This window comes from Crinia signifera, chromosome 11 (assembly GCF_055691185.1).
Source record: "Crinia signifera chromosome 11, ASM5569118v1, whole genome shotgun sequence".
NCBI classification, from domain to species: domain Eukaryota; kingdom Metazoa; phylum Chordata; class Amphibia; order Anura; family Myobatrachidae; genus Crinia; species Crinia signifera.
In genome coordinates, this window is record NC_139227.1 from 7195724 (window position 1) to 7215990 (window position 20267).

Below are 20267 nucleotides of genomic sequence, written 5' to 3' on the forward strand. Positions count from 1 at the left end.
TACCTGCAGACAAAGATCCTGCGCCCCTCCAGAGATGACCACCGTCTTGTTGGGGACAGTCGCTAGAGGTCCTTCTGCACCTCTAGCGTCTGTCAGGGGAGCACCCAGTGCTACCTGGAAATCTACCTGGAGCTCTAGTGCGCCTGCAGCACCCTGGCAACGAGCATGTCATTACTCCCCCCGGCAATGAGCGTGTAACACCCTGTGGCAACAAATATGCAATCCTCCCTGCAACGAGCATGTAACTCCCCTCCCCCCCAGCAATGAGCATATAACCTCCTGGCAAGAAGCATGTAACTCCTGGCAATGAGCATGTAGGTATGTAGGAATTCAGGGGTTATTATGTGTGTAGGTGTTGACCTAGTCGCTGTCAACCATTAGTGGTCGACATAGAAATTGTCTACCATCTATACCGTTACCCAGTGCCTTGGGGTACACTGGATTGTTGGTCCATGCAGGGCCGGCTCTACCATTAGGCAGCTTTAGGCAGCTGCTTAGGGCGCCAGGACCTGGGGGGCGCCACCAAGTCTGCCTATCAAAAAATGAAGGATGTCCATGAGGATCCTTGTTGTACTTAATGCAGACGGCTGCTCTGGATCTTCTAAGACCTCACGCATACTTCACTACTTTGCTGCCCCCTCCTCCTTGTACCCTGTTGTGGGTGGCAAAAGGAGGCCTCCAAGGAAAGCAGGGGACTTGCCCACTTTTCCTGGGGGCTGGGAGGACCACCTGATTTTTGGGAGCCTCCATGCCATTCTGGAATATTAGGAAAATATGCCTTAAGGGGTTATAAAGTGGGTATTGGTGTCTGTATGAAGGGGGGGGGGGGGGGGTGGGGGGGGGGGGGGGGTGGGGGGTGGTAGTAGGTTGAAGTTTTGCCTGGGGTGCTGAGAAGCCTTACACCGGCCCTCGGTCCAGCCAAAGGGTGCCATAATAAATATCCTGATACCCCGGGGTGCTGTGATGCACAGAAGTTTGGGAATACAGATTTCTGCATCTCTTTATCAGTAACCATCCTGCTCCTTATATCAGTCCTGTTTTGCACTGCAATCTGATTTATTCCAGCTGCCTGCCATCCATCGGCGGCGCCTTTCCCCTCCCGGCCGCTAGGGGTCGCTGTTACATCCCAGCTCGTTTTCTTCCGTTTCCCGTCTCTCTGTAGCCGACGCTGCGGCCGCTGCTCTCCATCGTCTCTGTGTGCGTAGCCCGTTGTGTCCGTTCCTGTAGTGGAAGCAGCAGCAGGAACTAGAGCGGAGAACGAGGTGAGTCGCTCACGGCTGCAGCTGACCCGGGCCGAGGCATTGCTGCTTGTACGTCCTGTGTCGGGCTCCCGGGGCTGCGGCAGAAGCGTGTGTGGACGGAGACAATGCACCGGCTCCGGCAGGCAGACACCGCGGCTGCATCGGCCAAACCGGGGGGGACTGCGGCCAGTGGGCTATAGAGACAGGATGTTCTGTACACAACGGTCATAGATGCCTCTCAGGATTGACCTTCTGGGACTTGTGGTTCTGCAGCTGCTGGAGATCCACAAGTTGGTCAATGCCAGGTGTAAATGATCCATTGTTACCTTGTCTTTGTTTATCTACCCCCAGTTCAGTCTTAGCAGGGTTATTGGGCCATTTTGGGTAGCACTTGGCGCAGATGTATTTTTGGCTGCTTTTTACCCACATTCAGTAATTTATTTGTATCTGCACATGTTGGGGCAATGGGAGATTGGGCATTTCCTCATCTTTGCGGCCACCGCTACGCCAGTTACTGGCTCTAGAGGCATTTTTTGGGGGGGGTAAAAGATTGGTGTGGCAAAAAGATTGAGTTGTGGCGAGGGAAGCGGAGCGAGCCACCAAGCCTGAAGCATGGCGAGCGAACAATGATGCTTGGCAGCACCATTGCCACACTTCGGGCTTGGTGGCTGCTTCCGCTTCCCTCGCCACAACTTTACTAAAGGTGATAGGTGGTGGCGTTGCTTATTTTTGGTGATCCCCGCTCGTACTGTACGGCTCACTGTACAGTATGTAAGTTCCGTAGTGTAAACGGTGGCCGCAAAGATGAGAGAGTACCGGAAAATCTCTATGGGAAATTCTTTCTTGCAGGAAAAAGTGTTACGAAAAAACCGCATGCCTGCCACGACAGAAAATCAGTTATCATGTAAAGAACCTACCTAGAGATGTGTCCTACTGGGGATGCATCTCAGGTCAGTGTTATGCTGACCATACATATGTGAGAGATCCTTCGATTTCGACCTTATCAGGCCGAGAAATCGAATGATTATATGCATTTTTAAGGGGACATTCGACGCAATGCGTGGGCACTCAGGTCGAATGTCGGGTCTCAAGATCTTATGTGCTGCATATAATATCTATTGAATCGCAGGAGCGATCGCATGTGGTTTTTAACCACATGTAATGCTCGAATGCGATCCGCAAGTGGGGGCAGAGGGAACGCTTTTTCATCGGCGTGGGGAGAGGGCTGGAGGGACCGCTGGCAGCATGGGAAACGGCAGGCAGAGGGCGGCGTTATGTAGCGCAAGAAGTGGTGGCGGGGATCTGTCAGCGGTGGCGGCAGAAGTGTTTGAAACACTGGGCAGCCCTCTGATTGGCTGAGCTGTATCAGCCAATCAGAGGGCTGCCCAGTGTTTAAACAATTCTGCCGCCACCACTGACTGACCCCAGCCGCAGCGCTAGCGCTTTTTGCTCTACATAATGCCGCCCTCTTCCAGCACCCGATGTGCCATCTCAAGATGGCATGCAACATTGGGTGCTGCGAAGGGGACACTTTAGCACCACAAGATGCAACCTGGTTCGATGGACATCGCACTGCGATGTCGCATCGAATCTGATCGCACATAATTATGGGCAGCATTATGTCAACACACATAGGGGGCGATCCAGTTGTTTTTCCCTGTGCCTCCCACTAGGGGGGTGTAAAATGGAGCAGTTCAGTTGATGCCTGTTGCGGTGCTGGTAGACCTTTTTTCTCGCAGCTTCCTGAAGTGGGAGAAAACATTTCTACTCAGTCTGTAGTTTGGGAGCCCTCAGGCTTTAAATGGAATTAGCCACGGAAATAAAGGAATTTGTGCTTCCCGACTTTCACGTAAGAGATTAGGCGTGAAAGCAAGGATGAGAATTGTCAGGACAGTCTCCTGTAGACCCAGGGAGTGTAGCATCAGTATGAGAAGAGATGGACACTCAACCCGTACGGTAGTACTGTAGGGGGAATAGGTCATAGAGTTGACATGTGGACTAAGGTCGACACAGGGTTTTTCATTTTTTTTATCCCCAATGGCGAAACAGTTGACATTGACACTTTTTTCGCATGTCTCGTTGTGCTCGCCATGCTTCGAGCACGGTGCGTCGCTACACTTAACAGACTAGTGCATGGTAGGGCATGAAAGACCACCAGTGGGCTCATAAAAAAGTGGGGGAAAAAAATATGTTGACCTTTTGCCTGTCCATCTCCCTATGTGTCGACATTGGCTCATGTCGACCTTCAGTGGTCCACTCAATGCATGTTGACCTTAGGGCTGTCGATGTAACTACCGTATACGACTGTAGGAATGGGATTTATATGTGCCTGTATAAGCATAGATGTAATGGACCATACACCTATAACTGCAGTGTGTCTTTTACCTTGTATATGTCTGTATCGGCTTGGTTCGGATATAAGTGATGATAAAAGCGCTGGGGAGGAGGTCCCGGAGCTATGCAGCTGTCCACATCGCTAGCCAGGAAATCCCAGCTCTTGGGCCGTAAGCCGTGTTATTACTTGCATGAATCGACATTCTACAACTTAAATGCTTGCTGTGATGCTGCTTGTACTGCCCTTCAGGCAATGGTATCAACTCCAGTCCTCGAGAGCTACCAACAGTTCACGTTTTCTAGATCACCTAGCTGGGGCACAGGTGCACTCATTACTGACTGATCCACAGGTGGAGCTAAATACTTCACTTGTGATTAGGGTTGCCAATCCCGGAGCATTTTTTCAATCCCGGAATTCGGGATTGAAAAATGCCCGATCCCGGGATTGGCTTCCCTGATTAAAAAACCTGCCCCGCCCGCATATTTACTTACATGTGCGGTGCGGCCGGGAGGGTGGTCGGTGAAGCTGGGAGGGTGGGCGGCTGATTGATGCCGGGAGGCGGGCGGGTGAGCAGCCGGGAGGCGGGCGGATGAGCAGCCGGGAGGCGGGCGGGTGAGCAGCAGGAGCCGGGCAGGCAGGATACAGGAGGCGGGCGGGCGTGTCATGTTGGACGGCTGTGTGTGCGTCTGCTGCTACTTGGCCTGCGCAGTCTAATCCCGAAAATCCCGGGATTGGAAACTCCAATCCCGGGATTGGAAACTCCAATCCCGGGATTGGAAACTCCAATCCCGGGATTGAAATCCCGGCGTTTTAGGGGCCAAATCCCGGGATCGGCCACCCTACTTGTGATTCTTTGAGGAGACCTGGAAAACGTGCACTGTTGGTGGCTCTGGAGGACTGGAGTTGGCTGCCCCTGCCTTAAGGCATAAAATGGCATTGCAGCACTGTTTTATTTGGATTTCTGCTCGCAACCCCTCCTCTGGTTGGGCTTAATAGCACGCTTAATTGAATAGCTTTGGGACCTCCTTGCCGGCATTAGTAACATTACATTTTCTGAAGACGTGGTTATGTTTGCACATGGTCTATGTGGTTTCCGGTATGAGAGCAGTTTCTATATTTTTTGGTACTAATCAAGTGTAAAGGCATTTAAATAACGATCTATTAGATTTGATGGTGTGTGTGTGATTGCATTACATCAGTTGGTGTAAAGGTGCATACACATGGGCATTTATTGCTGGCAATATGGTTGCTGAGCGACCATATTGGCAGCGATTGGAGTGTACACCGATAAATCGCCGGGTGTGCGCTTCCGTTTTTAGTCCCCTTATGATCCTGTGATCAGCTGATTCCCTCTGCGGTTCCCCCGGCAGAGGTTCCCTTTCATCAGCGACCATCTATGGTCACTGATGAAAAGGAGACACTGAATGAGATCGTTCCTTATTCTTCAATGGGTTTACAAATGCTGACGGCAGCCTGACCAACGTGCTTAATATGATTCTTTCCAGTGGAAAAATTATTTATTTGTACAGTACTTTTTAGGTTAATTTTGAAAGCACTGTACCAACTGCAATAAGATATATTTTTTTTGTATGTACAAACACTTCTGATGCTTGGATGTGTCTACTGCTACATGGTAACATTGTCAGTAGTTGAAGCTGTTATTGTTGCAGGTAAATAAAACAGACATCAAACAAGTAAATTGAGGAAATAAATATCTAATGAAACCGATACATGGAGCCATGTACACACGGCTGCAATAGGGGCTGATATCGCTGGGAATACGGTAGCTGGCGACAATATTGCCAGTGATGGGAGTGTGCCCCTGGGATAAATCGCTGGGTGCGCGCTCCCGTTTTCAGCCCCGTTCTAATCGCAGGAGCTTGCACCACCGGCAGAGGTTTCTTTTCATTAGTGACCATCTCTGGTCGCCGATGAAAAGGGGACATCGAGCGATATATCGCTCGGCCATATATTGCCCCGTGTGTACGCACCTTAAGGGATAGGTAAAAAAGAGTTAAAACAGGATGGATAACAAAATGATTGAGCAAAATAAATAATTCAGCGAGAAACAACAGGACCGGAGGGTGAACAGATCATATGATCATGTAATCAGGCTGTTGGTACAATATGGGATTTCCACCTGTCCCAGCGTTTTTCACTGAGATGAACCACTTTCCACAGCAGGAGACAGTGGGATGTGGTCCAGTCAGCTGGTAAAATAGCATCCATAGCGGGATGCTGTGCAAAGCCACCCACTCCACCGCACATCTGCTGGTAATACTGGCCGACGAGCAGTCGGTGCAGCGATGATGAGGGAGCGCTCACCGCTGCCCCGTACACACCGGGCGGCTTTCCCAGGGTGTATGGGCCTTACGAGACTGGCTTTATAACTTTCCGATGTCTCAAATAGCGAGTACTGCTTTCTTTAATCATTTCTCCAGGAAAGGGCCACCATCCCTCATTGTGTCCTTTGCCTATAGAGTTTGTCCAGCCTTGCTCCGCCCACATTTTATTATTTGTTATGTTGGGATTTGTAAATGAATAAAAAAAGGCTACATGTAAAACTCATTGACATAGCTGCACATCAGTTATTTGGTGAAGTTTGGAACATAAGAAACTTGCAGATAATGAGGAATAAATTAACCTAATTAGTGTTCTTTAATTATAATATAAATGTAACATATTTTTAATAGTAGGACTAGTTGCAGCCTAGGCTGTCCATGGGGGTTATTCAGAACTTATCGCAAAGCACAATTTTTAGCAAATGGACAAAACCATTCTACAATGCAGGTGAGGCAGATGGAACATGCAGAGAGAGTTAGATTTGGGGGAGTTTCTGTGCAGGGTAAATACTGACTGATTTTTTAGATTTCAGTTTAAACACACCCAAATCTCTCTGCCCCATCTGCAGTGCACATGGGTTTTGTCCATTTTCTAAAAAATACATCAGGTCTTGATACCCCCCCCCCCCCCTTTCCCCCTCATGTTTATATTAAGTAAGCTACAACTTAACTAGTGACTGGTTTGACTCAAAGTTTCTTATTTTCCACTTTTCAGGTAATTTAACATGTCGTCTTGGGTGAAAGTGACGAGAGGGCAGCCACAGAAACCGGTTGCTGGCAAAAAGTAAGTCTACACTCGTATTTGTGTTTTTTCCCAAAATACATATTCTTAGGGGGGGATTCAATTACTCGCAGTGAGCTCTATTGAATATTGGATGCTGCCCATGGCAACCAATCAGATACTATCTGATATTCTAGAAGGTGCTAAATAAGAAGTAGAATCTGATTGGTTGCTATGGTGGTACATCCCATCCTCAATAGAAATTCCTTCTTAGTAAATTTATCCCAGGTCACGACTGTGGGTATGTTCTGACAGCCCCCCGAAACTGGCCCGGTTTAGTTTTGCTTGACCACAAATTGCCAGGCAGGATTCAATGTCCTGTCTGCCGATCGGCGAAAACAGGGCGTGTCCGCATTAACTGTCATGGATTGTCGAGATCCGGCCTTGATCGCGACAATTCACGGCCATTCTCGGGAAAACGGGGCCCATTCTGTCTATCTGCCTCTTCAATGCTGTCATGAAAGACCGCATTGAATAGGCTGCCGCCGCTATTTCCCGTCGGAAATAGCGGCGGGGATTAAAAAAAACTGGAGAATGTGGTTCACTCCACTGGAAAACAACCCGACGAACAGTGGTGGCCATCAATGATGTGGAAGCCAGCCATACACACTAGCAGATTTTGAACTGACATTAGTTCAAAACACCAAAAGTGAGCTACCTCCAGCACTCTAAAATATATAGCCTCAATACGCCATGTAGCGCGAGATGCCATCAGGTTCTGTGCAACCCTGCGAGCCTTTCGCTGAAAATGGGAGACTGAGGATTATGTATACAGATTCAAGTACTCGGGAGTACATATAAGACGGGTCGCTGTGGGGGAGGAGCAGTATCAGCGCTTGTGTGTGTGTGTGTGTGTGTGTGTGTGTGCGCGCGCGCGCGTGTGCTCATACCACTTCTCTATGTATGAATGTGCTGATGTTTGCTAGTGCCCCCGTCTATATCGATGCTACTATCTATAAGATAGCACTCCGATATATGGGGACAACGTATGAATGCTCAGTACCACTGACCATTCCGATTCCTCCGTCTAATAATATTGACACCTGCAGCTGTCGTTGGCCGTACACCACAGCAGAAACATCGCTTTCCCTGTCTGTGGTGGCTGCTGGTTCCAGGCTTCATGTTGGATCTCACGAGGTTATCGCATGCCTAGTAAGCCAGCTGGAGGAGAGACACTGCTGTAGGGGGTCTTGAAGAGATCACTGGGGTAAAAGGGGTGTTTACTCCTCCACTTCGGCATACTCCTAGCGCAGCTGCCCGCTGCTTCTCCTTGGTGAAGCAGGTAGTATTATAAGCATAATACTTCTACCCCTCAGTCGCACACAATATACAAGTGCCGCGTGTCAAATGAATCCATGCAGTGTTGTGTTGCAACAAAGACATGTTTTAGTCCAAAAAAGATGTCCACCCTGGCAGTTTCCTGGGACTTCCGCAATGATGTGTGAGGCTATATCAGCACATCAGATGATGAATTGCGTGTCTTTGATGGTACATGATGATCATGGTAAAGGTGCCCATACACCGAGCTAATTTCCGCCGATAGCAACCAATCGGGCCATGAATCCCGTCAGGTCCTATGTGCATCGGACACGAGCAGATGGTTGGGTCTGTTGGCCGTTTGACCACCTGTCCTGGGACCTCTGACGCAGGGGGCGGGCTGTGGGGTCCGGCCAGCTGGTTGTGTGGCGGGCGGCTGGGAAGCCTGCATGGGGCGGGCAGCGGGATTCTGACTCCCTGCAGCGCTGGTCAGTGGGAATTTGAAAACACTGGCCAGACACTGATTGGCTGAATCTTAGCCAATCAGCGTCCGGCCAGTGTTTTCAAATTCAGCAGCGCTTCCCGCGTCGCTACTCACTCAGTTGCCATCTGCCGGACCTACTGAACAGTGTCGCAGAGGGAACCTGCTGCCCACCACACACTGCAGGGACACCGCTGCCCGCCCCCCAGGGATATACATGCAATAAATTGCATGCGATTTGTTGCATGTATAATTTAGCACATCAAGTGCCAAATCGTATGCAGCCTACCGGGAAGCTGCCGGGGGTCGTTCAAGGTCAAACTGGTCCGACTTGTCCTAAGGACAGTGTATGGGGGCCTTAAGATTGGCCAATATAGCATTTACCCAGTGTTAGGCCGATGAACCCTGCAGGTGGTGTTTTAGAAGATACTAGCGAGGTCCCCGGCGTTGCCAGGGTTTGGTTGTGCAATTACTTGAACTTTATCCTTTTTTCGATTTAAGCGTAACCACTCGCCATGCCCATGGTGTGACCGGCACACACCTGTCTGTGGTGGGTCCTGAATGACCAGTTTTTTTTTCTTAAACCCCATGTCCTCTACCCCCTTTTATGTTCTGCAACTCTGCCATATCTTGCATCCCTGACCCACGTTGTAGTGGCCGGGACCCTTCTTAGGCTCCCACAGTATTTCTTTTCCAGATTGTAAATCATGTGACCAAAGTTTGGTGTAAATTGTTCCATGTATTCCAGAGTTATGCTGGATCATACACCTATCTATCTATCTATCTATCTATCTATCTATCTATCTATCTATCTATCTATCTATCTATCTATCTATCAGTTAATTACTCATTCTAAATCATTGAACTCCAATCCAATAAATTAAGCCTGTACAAATCCCCACAATGACAATCATAAACATAAAAGTATTACCGTATGCCTGAGGGAGAGGAGGTCACCCGTGAATCACATCGTAGAGTGAGATACATTGGGGTGTATTTAATGCTGCCGGCGAGGGGGTTAAACGGCGGGGGTCGCCATTTAACCCCTGCGCCGCCACTCACCCTATTCAACGCACCGGGGGAATACTCACTGTCAGAGGACAGCTAGGATTCCCCCAAACAGCGAGGCTTGCGGCTAATGCAGGGAGCGCATTGCATTCAGCCATGAGACTCGCTGTTTTAGCGGCAGCACACGCCGTGTGCAGGGGGTCAGTGGAATACTGACACCGCAGGCTGAAAGCATTGAATACACCCCAATATATCGGGTTTATAGGTTTTTTTTTTTAATTGTGTTTTTGTGAATTATTTGTTTTTACAAAACTGCTATCTGACACTGATATTTCATGCTGTCTATCATTGCGACATTCCGCATGTGTATGTAGATATCCCTGTGATGCATATTAAATGTCATTCATATTTAGCCAGAAAAACAGATGGGTACTTGTGTAATATCTGGGCGCCCGATTTTTTTCATCGCATCGCATGCAATATAGTGGCATACAATTCATGCAATGCGATTTTTCATTGTAAAGACCCAATTTTTAATTGTAGAGTCACCCATGGGTGATTTCATACCCCCACTATCCAACTACGCATGTTGATTTTATATAGTGTGGCGAGCGGACGCAGAATACATGTAAAGTAATCCGCCTCCCCTCGCGGGGCTCAGAGGCTCCCTGCGCTCGCCACACTATATAAAATCCACTCCATGCGTAGTTGGATAGTGGGGGTATGAAATCACCCATGGTTGACTATACAATTAAAAATCTGGTCTTTACAATGAAAAATCAAATCGCATGCCTTAAGTAGTGGCATACAATGATAAAATCGGGCGCCCAGATAATACACAAGTACCAACAGATGATACTGAAACCATTTTTGGGGGGATTTTCAATCATAAAGATTTTAGTCGGCTGAGTCATTGGGATTTGTTGCTCACTGATTGTCTTGTGTCATAAATTCATTATTAAACAAAATGTGTATTTCTTGTAAATCTATTTTGTTTTCTTTGTTCGCGCTCATCACATATTTTGTCACTTTTATTGGATTTAGTATCAGTGTGTTGTAACTCATTTTTCCCAACCCCCCTCTCTACCCAAAACAGAACGCGTCTTGGGAAAATCCCATCTGCACAAACCCAGGGGGATTCCTTTTGTATAGAACTCCCTGGAGATGCCGCCATAGTAACCACTCTTGTCTGTTCATTCCCTCATTTATGATACCATAGCAACATACCCTTCACCCAAACCAATTTTACTATGAGTGACCGTAGCAGTATGTAGTCCCAGGATAGCATATATAGTAATTACTTCGGTACTTGTGTATTATCACGGTGCCCATTACGTAGTTTGTGTAGTGGTGTATTGAGAATACCAATACAGCACTATGCTGACTACATAAACTACGTAACTTGTCCTGGAGCTGTGATAATACACAATGCCTTATATCCCCACTATCCACGTCATACCCCCACTATCCACGTCATACCCCCAGTATCAACGTGGGCGTGGAGTTAATTTTATAAAGTGTGGCTAGCCACCGAGCCTGAAGCGTGGACTCTGCACACTTTATAGAATTAACTCCATGCCCACGTGGATACTGGGGGTATGATGTGGATAGTGGGGGTATGATGTCATTGTGTGTGTTTGTGATGTGCTTTATACTTACCCTCCTTCGGGCCGGCCACCACGTCCATCACGATCCACCGATGCACGCTCACTCCTCGGCGGCAGATTTCAGTTCCCCTCCTCCGGCACTCACAGCCGACAATGTACGCAATTAGCATAGTGCCGCTGGGGGAGCAGGGAAACCATGTGATGCTCCCCCAGTGGCAATACGCTGAATTACGTACATTGTCCATTACGTACATTGCTGGCGCCGGGGAGTGACTGCCGGAGGAGGGGGACTGAACGCTGCCGCTGGGGAGTGACCGTGCATTGGTGTAGTCAGCGGGGATCGTGATAGACGCGGTGGTCGGCCCGGAGGAGGGTAAGTATAAAGCATAACACACACACACACACACACATCACATTAACACTATGCCGGATACGCTGACAACGTACCTTAGGCTACGTGGAAAACGTAGCGTAGCCGGCACCGTGATAATACACAAGTAGCATTACTTTTTATTTTGTGTCATTCTCTCCTGGTTGGAAAATAATCCGGGTATCTTTGGTGACTAACTTTTCTCAGCTTATGGGGGAACTCAATTCCCCCACATTTAAAGTACTCTGCCTGGAATGATGGTTAAATGTATTTAGTGTTCCCGCTAGGCTGTTTTAGCAGGGCGATGCGCCCTGCCCATTTTTTAAAGGGCAAAATGCGCCCTGCCCCTCTAGCAGCGCCCCGCTAAAACAGCCTGGTGCCTGCCCGACTCCTTGCACGGGTAAGCCCAGCGCCGCCTTAGACGGCGATGCCCGGAGCTTCCCTGGCATCAAGGCACCTACCCCCTGTGGTGACAGCATCTTAGGCGCGGCCGGGACCGCCCCCCTTTCGTGACGCCGGCGGCCCGGGACCGCCCCCCTTTCGTGACGCCGGCGGCCCGGGACCGCCCCCCTTTCGTGACGCCGGCGGCCCGGGACCGCCCCCCTTTCGTGACGCCGGCGGCCCGGGACCGCCCCCCTTTCGTGACGCCGGCGGCCCGGGACCGCCCCCCTTTCGTGACGCCGGCGGCCCGGGACCGCCCCCTTTCGTGACGCCGGCGGCCCGGGACCGCCCCCCTTTCGTGACGCCGGCGGCCCGGGACCGCCCCCCTTTCGTGACGCCGGCGGCCCGGGACCGCCCCCCTTTCGTGACGCCGGCGGCCCGGGACCGCCCCCCTTTCGTGACGCCGGCGGCCCGGGACCGCCCCCTTTCGTGACGCCGGCGGCCCGGGACCGCCCCCCTTTCGTGACGCCGGCGGCCCGGGACCGCCCCCTTTCGTGACGCCGGCGGCCCGGGACCGCCCCCAAGTGTGCCGTCGGCGGCACCGGACCCCCCCCGGCGCCCTGCCCAGCACAATTTCTAGAGTGAACACTAGTATTCTACCCTCACTGGTCGTTCACTTATAAAGCTTCCTGCTTTGGCTCTTCACCGAGGCAAAGCCGGATGCACTAACAGCGTGATGTACTAACATCTTTGCTGGAGGAAGATTCAGGGGAAATCTGAGGAAGAATTACTACACAGAAAGGGTAGTAGATTATTATTATTATTATTATTATAATTTTATTTATAAGGCGCCACAAGTGTTTCGCAGCGCCGTACAAAGGAACAATACAGGGAGACAAAACTTGGCATAACATTGAATAAATAACAAAAATACAGTACAAATAAAGAGCACCACAGTTCAATACACATTACAGCTTGGATATAAGTAGTGAGGACCCAATCAACATACAACTAGAGGCTTGAGGCCAATGATGGAGATGAGTAAGAAGATGGTCACTGAGTGTTGGAGTAAAGGAGAGCTGTGAGTGAAATGTGAAGAGAAGTAGGCTTTGACAACAGGAGGGAAGAGGGCCCTGCTCGGAGGAGCTTACAGTCTAGTAGGAAGGGGAGACAGACAGATTACAAGAGGTGCAAGCGAGGGGGTGGTGGTGAGATAGCAGGATGTAAACAGGCAAGGGGTCGGAGAACCAGCTGGTTTATGCAGTGGAAGGGTACGCTTTAATGAATAGGTGAGTTTTCAGTGCCCGTTTGAAGCTTTGCAAGGTCGGGGAGAGTCTAATGGAGCGAGGGAGTGCGTTCCACTGAAGGGGTGCAGCACGGGCAAAGTCCTGTACTCTAGCATGGGAAGCAGTGATCAGGGTGGAGGAGAGACGACAGTCGTCAGCTGACCGTAGAGGGCGGGAGGGTGTATGAATGGAGAGGAGGTTAGAGATATATGGAGCAATGGAATTAGAGATGGCCCTGTATGTGAGTGTGAGGTGTTTGAAGAGGATTCTGTAGGGGAATGGAAGCCAGTGCAGATTTTGTTGAAGGGGAGTAGCAGAGTTAGAGCGGCGGGAGAGGAAGATAAGCCTGGCTGCAGCATTGAGGACAGATTGGAGAGGAGCTAGTTGGGATTGAGCGAGGCCAGTGAGAAGAGCATTACAGTAGTCAAGCCGTGAGATGACTAATGAGTGGATGATCAGCTTAGTTGCACTCTGTGAGAGAAAGGGCCTGATGCGAGCAATGTTGCGTAACTGGAACCGGCAAGAATGGGCCAGGGCTTGGATGTGGGGTGCAAAGGAGAGGGAGGAGTCAAGAGTGACACCCAGGCAGCGGAGTTGGGGAACAGGGGAGATGATGGTGTTGTTAACAGTGATAGAGATATTAGTAGGGGGCATAGCTCTGGGTGGGGGAAAGATAATAAGTTCGGTTTTGTCCATATTCAGCTTCAGAAATCGCTCAGACATCCAGGTAGAGATGGCAGCGAGGCAGTTGGAAACTTGAGAGAAAACAGTGGGGGACAGATCAGGAGAGGAGAGGTAGATTTGGGTGTCATCTGCATAGAGGTGATATTGGAAGCCAAAGGAGTTAATGAGTGCACCCAGAGAGGAGGTGTACAGAGAGAACAGAATGGGGCCAAGGACGGAACCCTGAGGGACCCCGACAGGAAGGATAGAAGGTGGTGAGGTAGAGCCAGAGGCAGAGACTGAGAAGGAACGGTTGAAGAGGTAAGAGGAAAACCAGTTGAAGACTGTGCCAGAGAGGCCAATGTTTTGGAGTGTGTGGAGGAGGAGAGGGTGATCCACAGTGTCAAAGGCAGCAGATAGGTCCAAAAGGATAAGCAGGGAGAAGTGACCCTTGGATTTGGCTGACAGCAGGTCATTGGTGACTTTCACTAGGGCAGTCTCAGTGGAGTGAAGTGGGCGAAAGCCAGATTGAAGGGGATCTAGGATGGAGTGGTCATACAGGTAGCTGGTGAGACGCCTGTAAACCAGCCGTTCTAGTATTTTAGAGGCAAATGGGAGAAGAGAGATAGGGCGGTAGCTAGTGGGAGATAAAGGGTCCAGGTTAGGTTTTTTAAGAATAGGCGAGACCAGAGCGTGTTTGAAGGGTGAGGGAAAGATGCCAGTAGAAAGAGATAGGTTAAAGAGGTGAGCAAGGTGGGAGCAGCCAGTGGGGGAGAGGGAACTGAGGAGGCGGGAGGGGAGAGGGTCCAAGGGACAGGTAGAGGTCGGGGAGAGGATGAGATGAGGGAGCGGACTTCCTCAGCTGTAGTAGGGCAGAAGGATGACAGAGTGGGGTAGTTGGTAGGGGAGGATGATTGGGGTGGGTGGGCAGCAGAGGGGGTATGGAAGGAGATATCATGTCGGATTACCTCAATTTTAGAGAGGAAGAAGGAGGCAAAGTCAGTGGCAGTGAGGGATGAAGGGAGATGGGGTGGTGCAGGGCGAAGTAGAGTGTTGAAAGTATCAAAGAGACGTCGGGGATTGGAGGAATGGGAAGAGATGAGAGATTTGAAGAAAGATTGTTTGGCAGAGGAGAGAGCAGCGCTGTAGGAAGTCTTCCAGAGAGTGAGATTTCCTCCAGAGGCGTTCAGCAGAGCGTGCACATTTTTGCAAGAATCTAGTTATTTTGTTGTGCCAGGGTTGTGGTTTAGAGCGTCGAAGGGGAACAGTGTGGAGGGGGGCTACAGAGTCGAGAGCAGAGGTGAGAGAAGAGTAATAGAAAGAGGCAGCCTGGTTGGGGCAAGTCATGGTTGAGAGAGGAAAGTCTCCAGGGAAGACAGGACAGTGGGGTCAAGAGATCCGAGGTTACGTCTGGTGACTGTTGGTCTGGGCAATGAGGGGAGAGGGGAGGATGAGAGGGTGAAAGAGAGCAGATTGTGGTCAGAGAGTGGGAAGGAAGAATTAGAGAAATCAGAGAGATTACAATGGTGGGTGAAGACTAGGTCAAGGGAGTGTCCGAGATTATGAGTGGGGGTGGAGGTCCATTGAGAAAGTCCAAAGGAGGTGGTAAGGTCAAGAAGGTTAGAGGAGGCAGCATTATTGATGTCAATAGGAATGTTAAAGTCACCGAGGATGATAGAGGGGAGGTCAGAGGCAAGAAAGTGTGGAAGCCACGCAGCAAAGTTATCAAGGAAAGGGGAGCAGGGGCCAGGGGGGCGGTAGATTACAGCCACAAGGAGGTGAATGGGGTAGAAGAGGCGGATAGTGTGTACCTCAAAGGTGGAGAATGTGAGGGAGGGCTCAGGTGGGATGGCGCGGAAGGTGCAGTTGGGGGAGAGGAGGATGCCCACTCCTCCACCCTGGCGGTAGATAAGTGGAATAGCCTCCCATCAGAGGTAGTAGAGGCAAATACAGTAGTACAATGTACACATGCTTGGGATAGGCATAGTCATATCCTTACAAAAAAATAAGGATCAAATAAGGTCTGAGGTAACATGTTTAATAGAGGGGCAGACTAGATTGGCCAAGTGGTTCTTATCTGCCGTTACATTCTATGTTTCTGTGGAGTACAGAAGTGAGAACTGCCCATCCGGCGATCACTGTCAGACCGCCCACAGTCTCACCCCCAGCCGGCTTTTAGGCATGCGCAAAATCTCATTACGATCGCGGAATCTCACATGCAGCCCGGAGAGAAGGATCCACGCAGTGGTGAATGTGAAGAAAAACCATGCAGGTGTCTGAACGGTCCGTGCCACCGACAGTCATGCATTGCTCTGCGTATCGGCGCACTGTCCTTTGTCTGGATTCACTCTGGATTTCCATGTGGTATCAATGCACGTAACATGTGCAAATACCACTTCTCCCCCATAATGAGGGCTCATACCCCCGAATTCCTCCCCATATATTTCCCTTTCAGCCTTGTTCATTGTGTAAAAACAAATAGGACCTCTATTAAGCTGGGTGTACACTATGCAATCTGCAAACCATATAATCTAGTCAGCAATGACACTGCGACGTTCCAAATGACCAATAATATATGGTCAGTGGTCAGGCCCAAGGCTATTCCTGTTATTGATGATATCCTCAGATTGAGCTGCATGTAGGGGCCATACAGTGCATACACACTAGCCAATGTGATCGATTTATCTCTGCGAATCGCCTTGTGATGATATATGTGATAAAAGGTGACCATTGGCTTGTTTTTGTCTAGTGACATGTTGTAATTGCTATGAACATGTAAAGGGAAGTCTGTATGCGGGAATGCGCTCATCCCGGTAATACACAGTGTGAATGAATTCTTGCTTTGTTTTGGATTGAGGGGAGTAAATCCAATGTCGTGTCGCTGTGGATCATGTTACAAAACCATCGGTGCCTGTAATTCATTCTAACACTTGTGTTTCCTCAGGAAGCCGAGCTGGATCCCTCGTCTTTTGGAGTAAGTTTTCCATTGCTTAGAAGTAATAACCAATCTGAAGTGTTACCTGAAGTTTGTGTGCAGTGTATTTTATTAACCCTTTGCCGTCCAAATTTTTTTTTTGTCAATTCAAACAGTCTGGTTTAAATTAATTGTCATTTTTTTTTTCGAAAATAGTCTACATTGAATGTTGAAAGATATTGATGTTTTTTTATTTTAAGGTGACTAGACGTTGGACCAGAAAGGGTTAATGGGGGGATAGCATGGGGCATCAATAAAGATTTTACATTTAGCTGTTATTTATTAAAGAATTTCCAAACAATATAAATGTGTAATTAAGTTATAAAATGCCAGTGCATCAAAATGATAGCTTAGTCCCTATCTACTCCTACCTCCAATCTGTCTTCTCCGCACCCTCTGTCCATATCCAAAAAGCTTGAAACAGATCATTTTGCCTTCACTTTCTGTTAAGGAGTAATTTGGTCCATCCAGCAAGCAGCCAAAAGAGTATACTGACCTCCTAAAATACCTATGACAATTAGTTCCCAATTACAAACTGCAAACACTTGTGAACCACTGAATTCCTGACTCGCCCGGAGTATCCTTTCCAGGATCAGCAGAAAGTGACTAATGCACTAATCCAAACATGACCCCTTCCAGGAGGAACACATTGCTCTGCCCACTTCATTTATGATGCCATCACCTGCTTTGAACAGGTAAATTGATAAGAAAGGTGTTTCCCCACAGGTGATGGCAATCGCATATTAAAAGTGAAGCCCAGGAACAGAACACTGTGTCCCTCCTGGAAAGGGTCATGTTGGGAGATATGCTATAGATTGCATTATATAAATAGATACAGTAGCATAAATAAACTACCATTTAAATAAATACCTTCATCGGCATCCGAACAGAAAGGGCGATACTGCTGACTGGAATTACCGGAAGATCCACTGATTCAGACCATGCATTCCATAGTGGACACTATTACTATGGAATGCAAGTTCTGGATTTGTTGTACGACTGCTTTCTGGCTTGTTTGAACCACACATACTGCAGTCTCCTACTCTTAGTCACATTGCGATAGTGTCCGCTATGGAACATATGTTACGGATTCGCGGAACACAGATGCAATAACTTTCTTTACTTCCTGTCAGCGGTGTCCGCCTTTCTGTTCGAATGCCACTCAAGGTAGTTGTTTATATGGTTGCCCTTTATTTACTTTTATGACCTATGGCTGTACTTTTATTTATATAATTCTCTGAGTATCTTTTATGCAGTCTATTATTAGCTTGCGAGCAGGGCCCTCCCACATTTTGACTGTCTGTAAATACCCTGTTTGTTTTCTCCTTTGTAAAGCGCAACGGAATATGCTGCACTATATAAGAAACTGACTTTCTGATTTTGTTTCTAGCATTAACCCGTATAAATCCAGTCAGAAGGCCTCATTCTCTTCTGACAAATACCCCAGAGATGTGGAAGAACAAAAAAGGTAAGGATTATGTTTCCACAAATATTACGATCTGTGGTAAGGTGACACTTTCGCTGACTAAAGGCCCCCATACATTAGGCCGACTTGTCCTTAGGACAAGTCGGACCCAATTCTCCTGTGAGCCGCCCGGCAGCTCCCCGGGAGGCTCACATACAATTTGGCACTTGATGAGCCAGTTTTTACATGTGATAAATCGCTTGCGATTTATCACATGTAAAACAAATTGGGAGCTGCAGGGCGGTGAGGAGCAGTGGGGCGGGCGGCGTCAGTAGTGGGGGCGGGCGGCGTCAGTAGTGGGGGCGGGCGGCGTCAGTAGTGGGGGCGGGCGGCGGCAGTAGTGCCTGGCCGGCATGCTGTGATCACAAATAGCAGCGCTGCCGCTGCGGGACGGGACGCACAGTGGCGGCTATTAGATTTTCAAAATACCTGTCAGCTCTCAGCCAATCACAGAACGGCCGGTCATTTGACAGGTATTTTGAAAATCTAATAGCCGCCACTGTGCTTCCCGTCCCGCAGCGGCAGCGCTGCTATTTGTGATCACAGCATGCCGGCCAGGTCAGCATCACTTGCCGCACCCGGCACCCGCCGGGAACTCATTTGTGAGCCGCCGCCCGCCCCCACTACTGCCGCTGCTATTTGTTATCACAGCATGCCGGCCAGGTCAGTGTGTCTGCCCGCCGTGCTCCCCCGCCCCCCGGTGTCTGCATGCATATGCCTGACAGGTGGGCAGGCATATGCATAGCATACAGGGAGGTCGGATGATCTTATGTGCTGACCGTCCGACCTCCCTGATCCGGTCAGATGCGCACGGGACCGCGCATCGGATCGGATCATATATCACACACCTGCGATTTTGGGGCGATTTCATCTGGTTATCGGCCCAAAGTGCCGAAATCGTCCCAAAATCGTATAGTGTATGGGGGCCTTTAAGGGCGTATTCAATCTTGGCTGAGTTTTTCACCATGTGGAAAATAATATCAGCCTATCAGTATTCCCTCATGGGCATTTTCCCCCTTTTTGAGTACATTTGTGCCCCTGCCGTTTCACCAACAGCATGGGTGAAAACGGCTGCAAAAACGGACGTGAATATGCCAAAACCACATATACTTCCGGCAGTTTTGCAGATTTACGCTGTTTTCGCCGTTGCTAGATTTTTCGCCCATGTGTAAAATTGGCACTGGGATTGAGGTTGAATTTGAATTGTATCATTTGGTCGACGGTCATTAGGTTGACATGGGACACAGTCGACAGTCAAAAGGTCGACATGGGTTTTTTCACTGTTTTTGACTCGAATGTCGACATGGACACAGGATAAAGTGCACCTCGCCCCCATGCTTCGGGCTCGGTGACTCGCTGCGCTCGGCACACTATATTATTCTCTCACCACACCCTAGTGGATGGTAGGGCGGGAAATCCTGCCTGTCGGCACATGTCAGGTCAAATAAAAAAAAGTGAAAAACCCCATGTCGACATTTTGATTGTCGGCCTAATGCTTGTGGCGACCTAGACCCATGTCGACCTAATGACCATTTCCCCATGTGGGGGCACTGTCATTTAACTCCTGTTGACTGATGGGCTTGTCTGTTTGGTGCTACTGGTGTTTTTTATGAGCTTTGTATACTGACCTCTGATGGGATCTAGAGCACAGGTTCTCAAAGTCGGTCCTCATTACCCCACGCAGTGCATGTTTTATCGGTCTCCTCACAGAATCACAAGTGAAATAATTAGCTCCACCTGTGGATCTGTGTCAATGAGTAATGAATGCACCTGTGTATCTGCCGGGTGACCTGGAAAACGTGAACTGTGTGAGGTCATTGAGAACCCCTGATCTAGAGGGTCGAAGGCACGATGCAAACTAGTTTTAGTTTACCTGGTGCAAAACCCTCTGTACCCCAAGGGTAGCATTGTAGAACATGTGTGGATCTTATAAAAATGCTCATGGCAAATACTCTTATCGAGCTGACTAGATTGCTTGGAAATGAAGCACAGATAGCTACGTGTGTGTATACTCCCGAGTGACGGCAATGCGCGGTCCCGCACGTCGCCGTCTTCTGACTAGATAAAACTCCATGC

General features: G+C 49.2%; 1 protein-coding gene across 5 annotated transcripts in view; it reads left to right on the forward strand.

Annotated features, from left to right (window-relative positions):
- The first annotated feature begins 1116 nt into the window (after window positions 1-1116).
- Window positions 1117-20267, forward strand: part of LOC146046022 (uncharacterized) — a 35980-nt gene continuing 16829 nt past the window's right edge. For 3 of the 5 annotated variants that reach the window (XM_083165185.1, XM_083165187.1, XM_083165188.1), the window contains exons 1-4: window positions 1118-1262; window positions 6634-6702; window positions 16697-16726; window positions 18117-18194. In XM_083165185.1, the coding sequence (XP_083021311.1) occupies window positions 6644-6702; window positions 16697-16726; window positions 18117-18194 (167 nt within the window). In that variant the 5' untranslated portion in view covers window positions 1118-1262; window positions 6634-6643. Of the gene's footprint in view, window positions 1263-6633; window positions 6703-16696; window positions 16727-18116; window positions 18195-20267 lie in introns of those variants that run through there. The other 2 variants (XM_083165186.1, XM_083165189.1) reach the window with 2 other exon arrangements.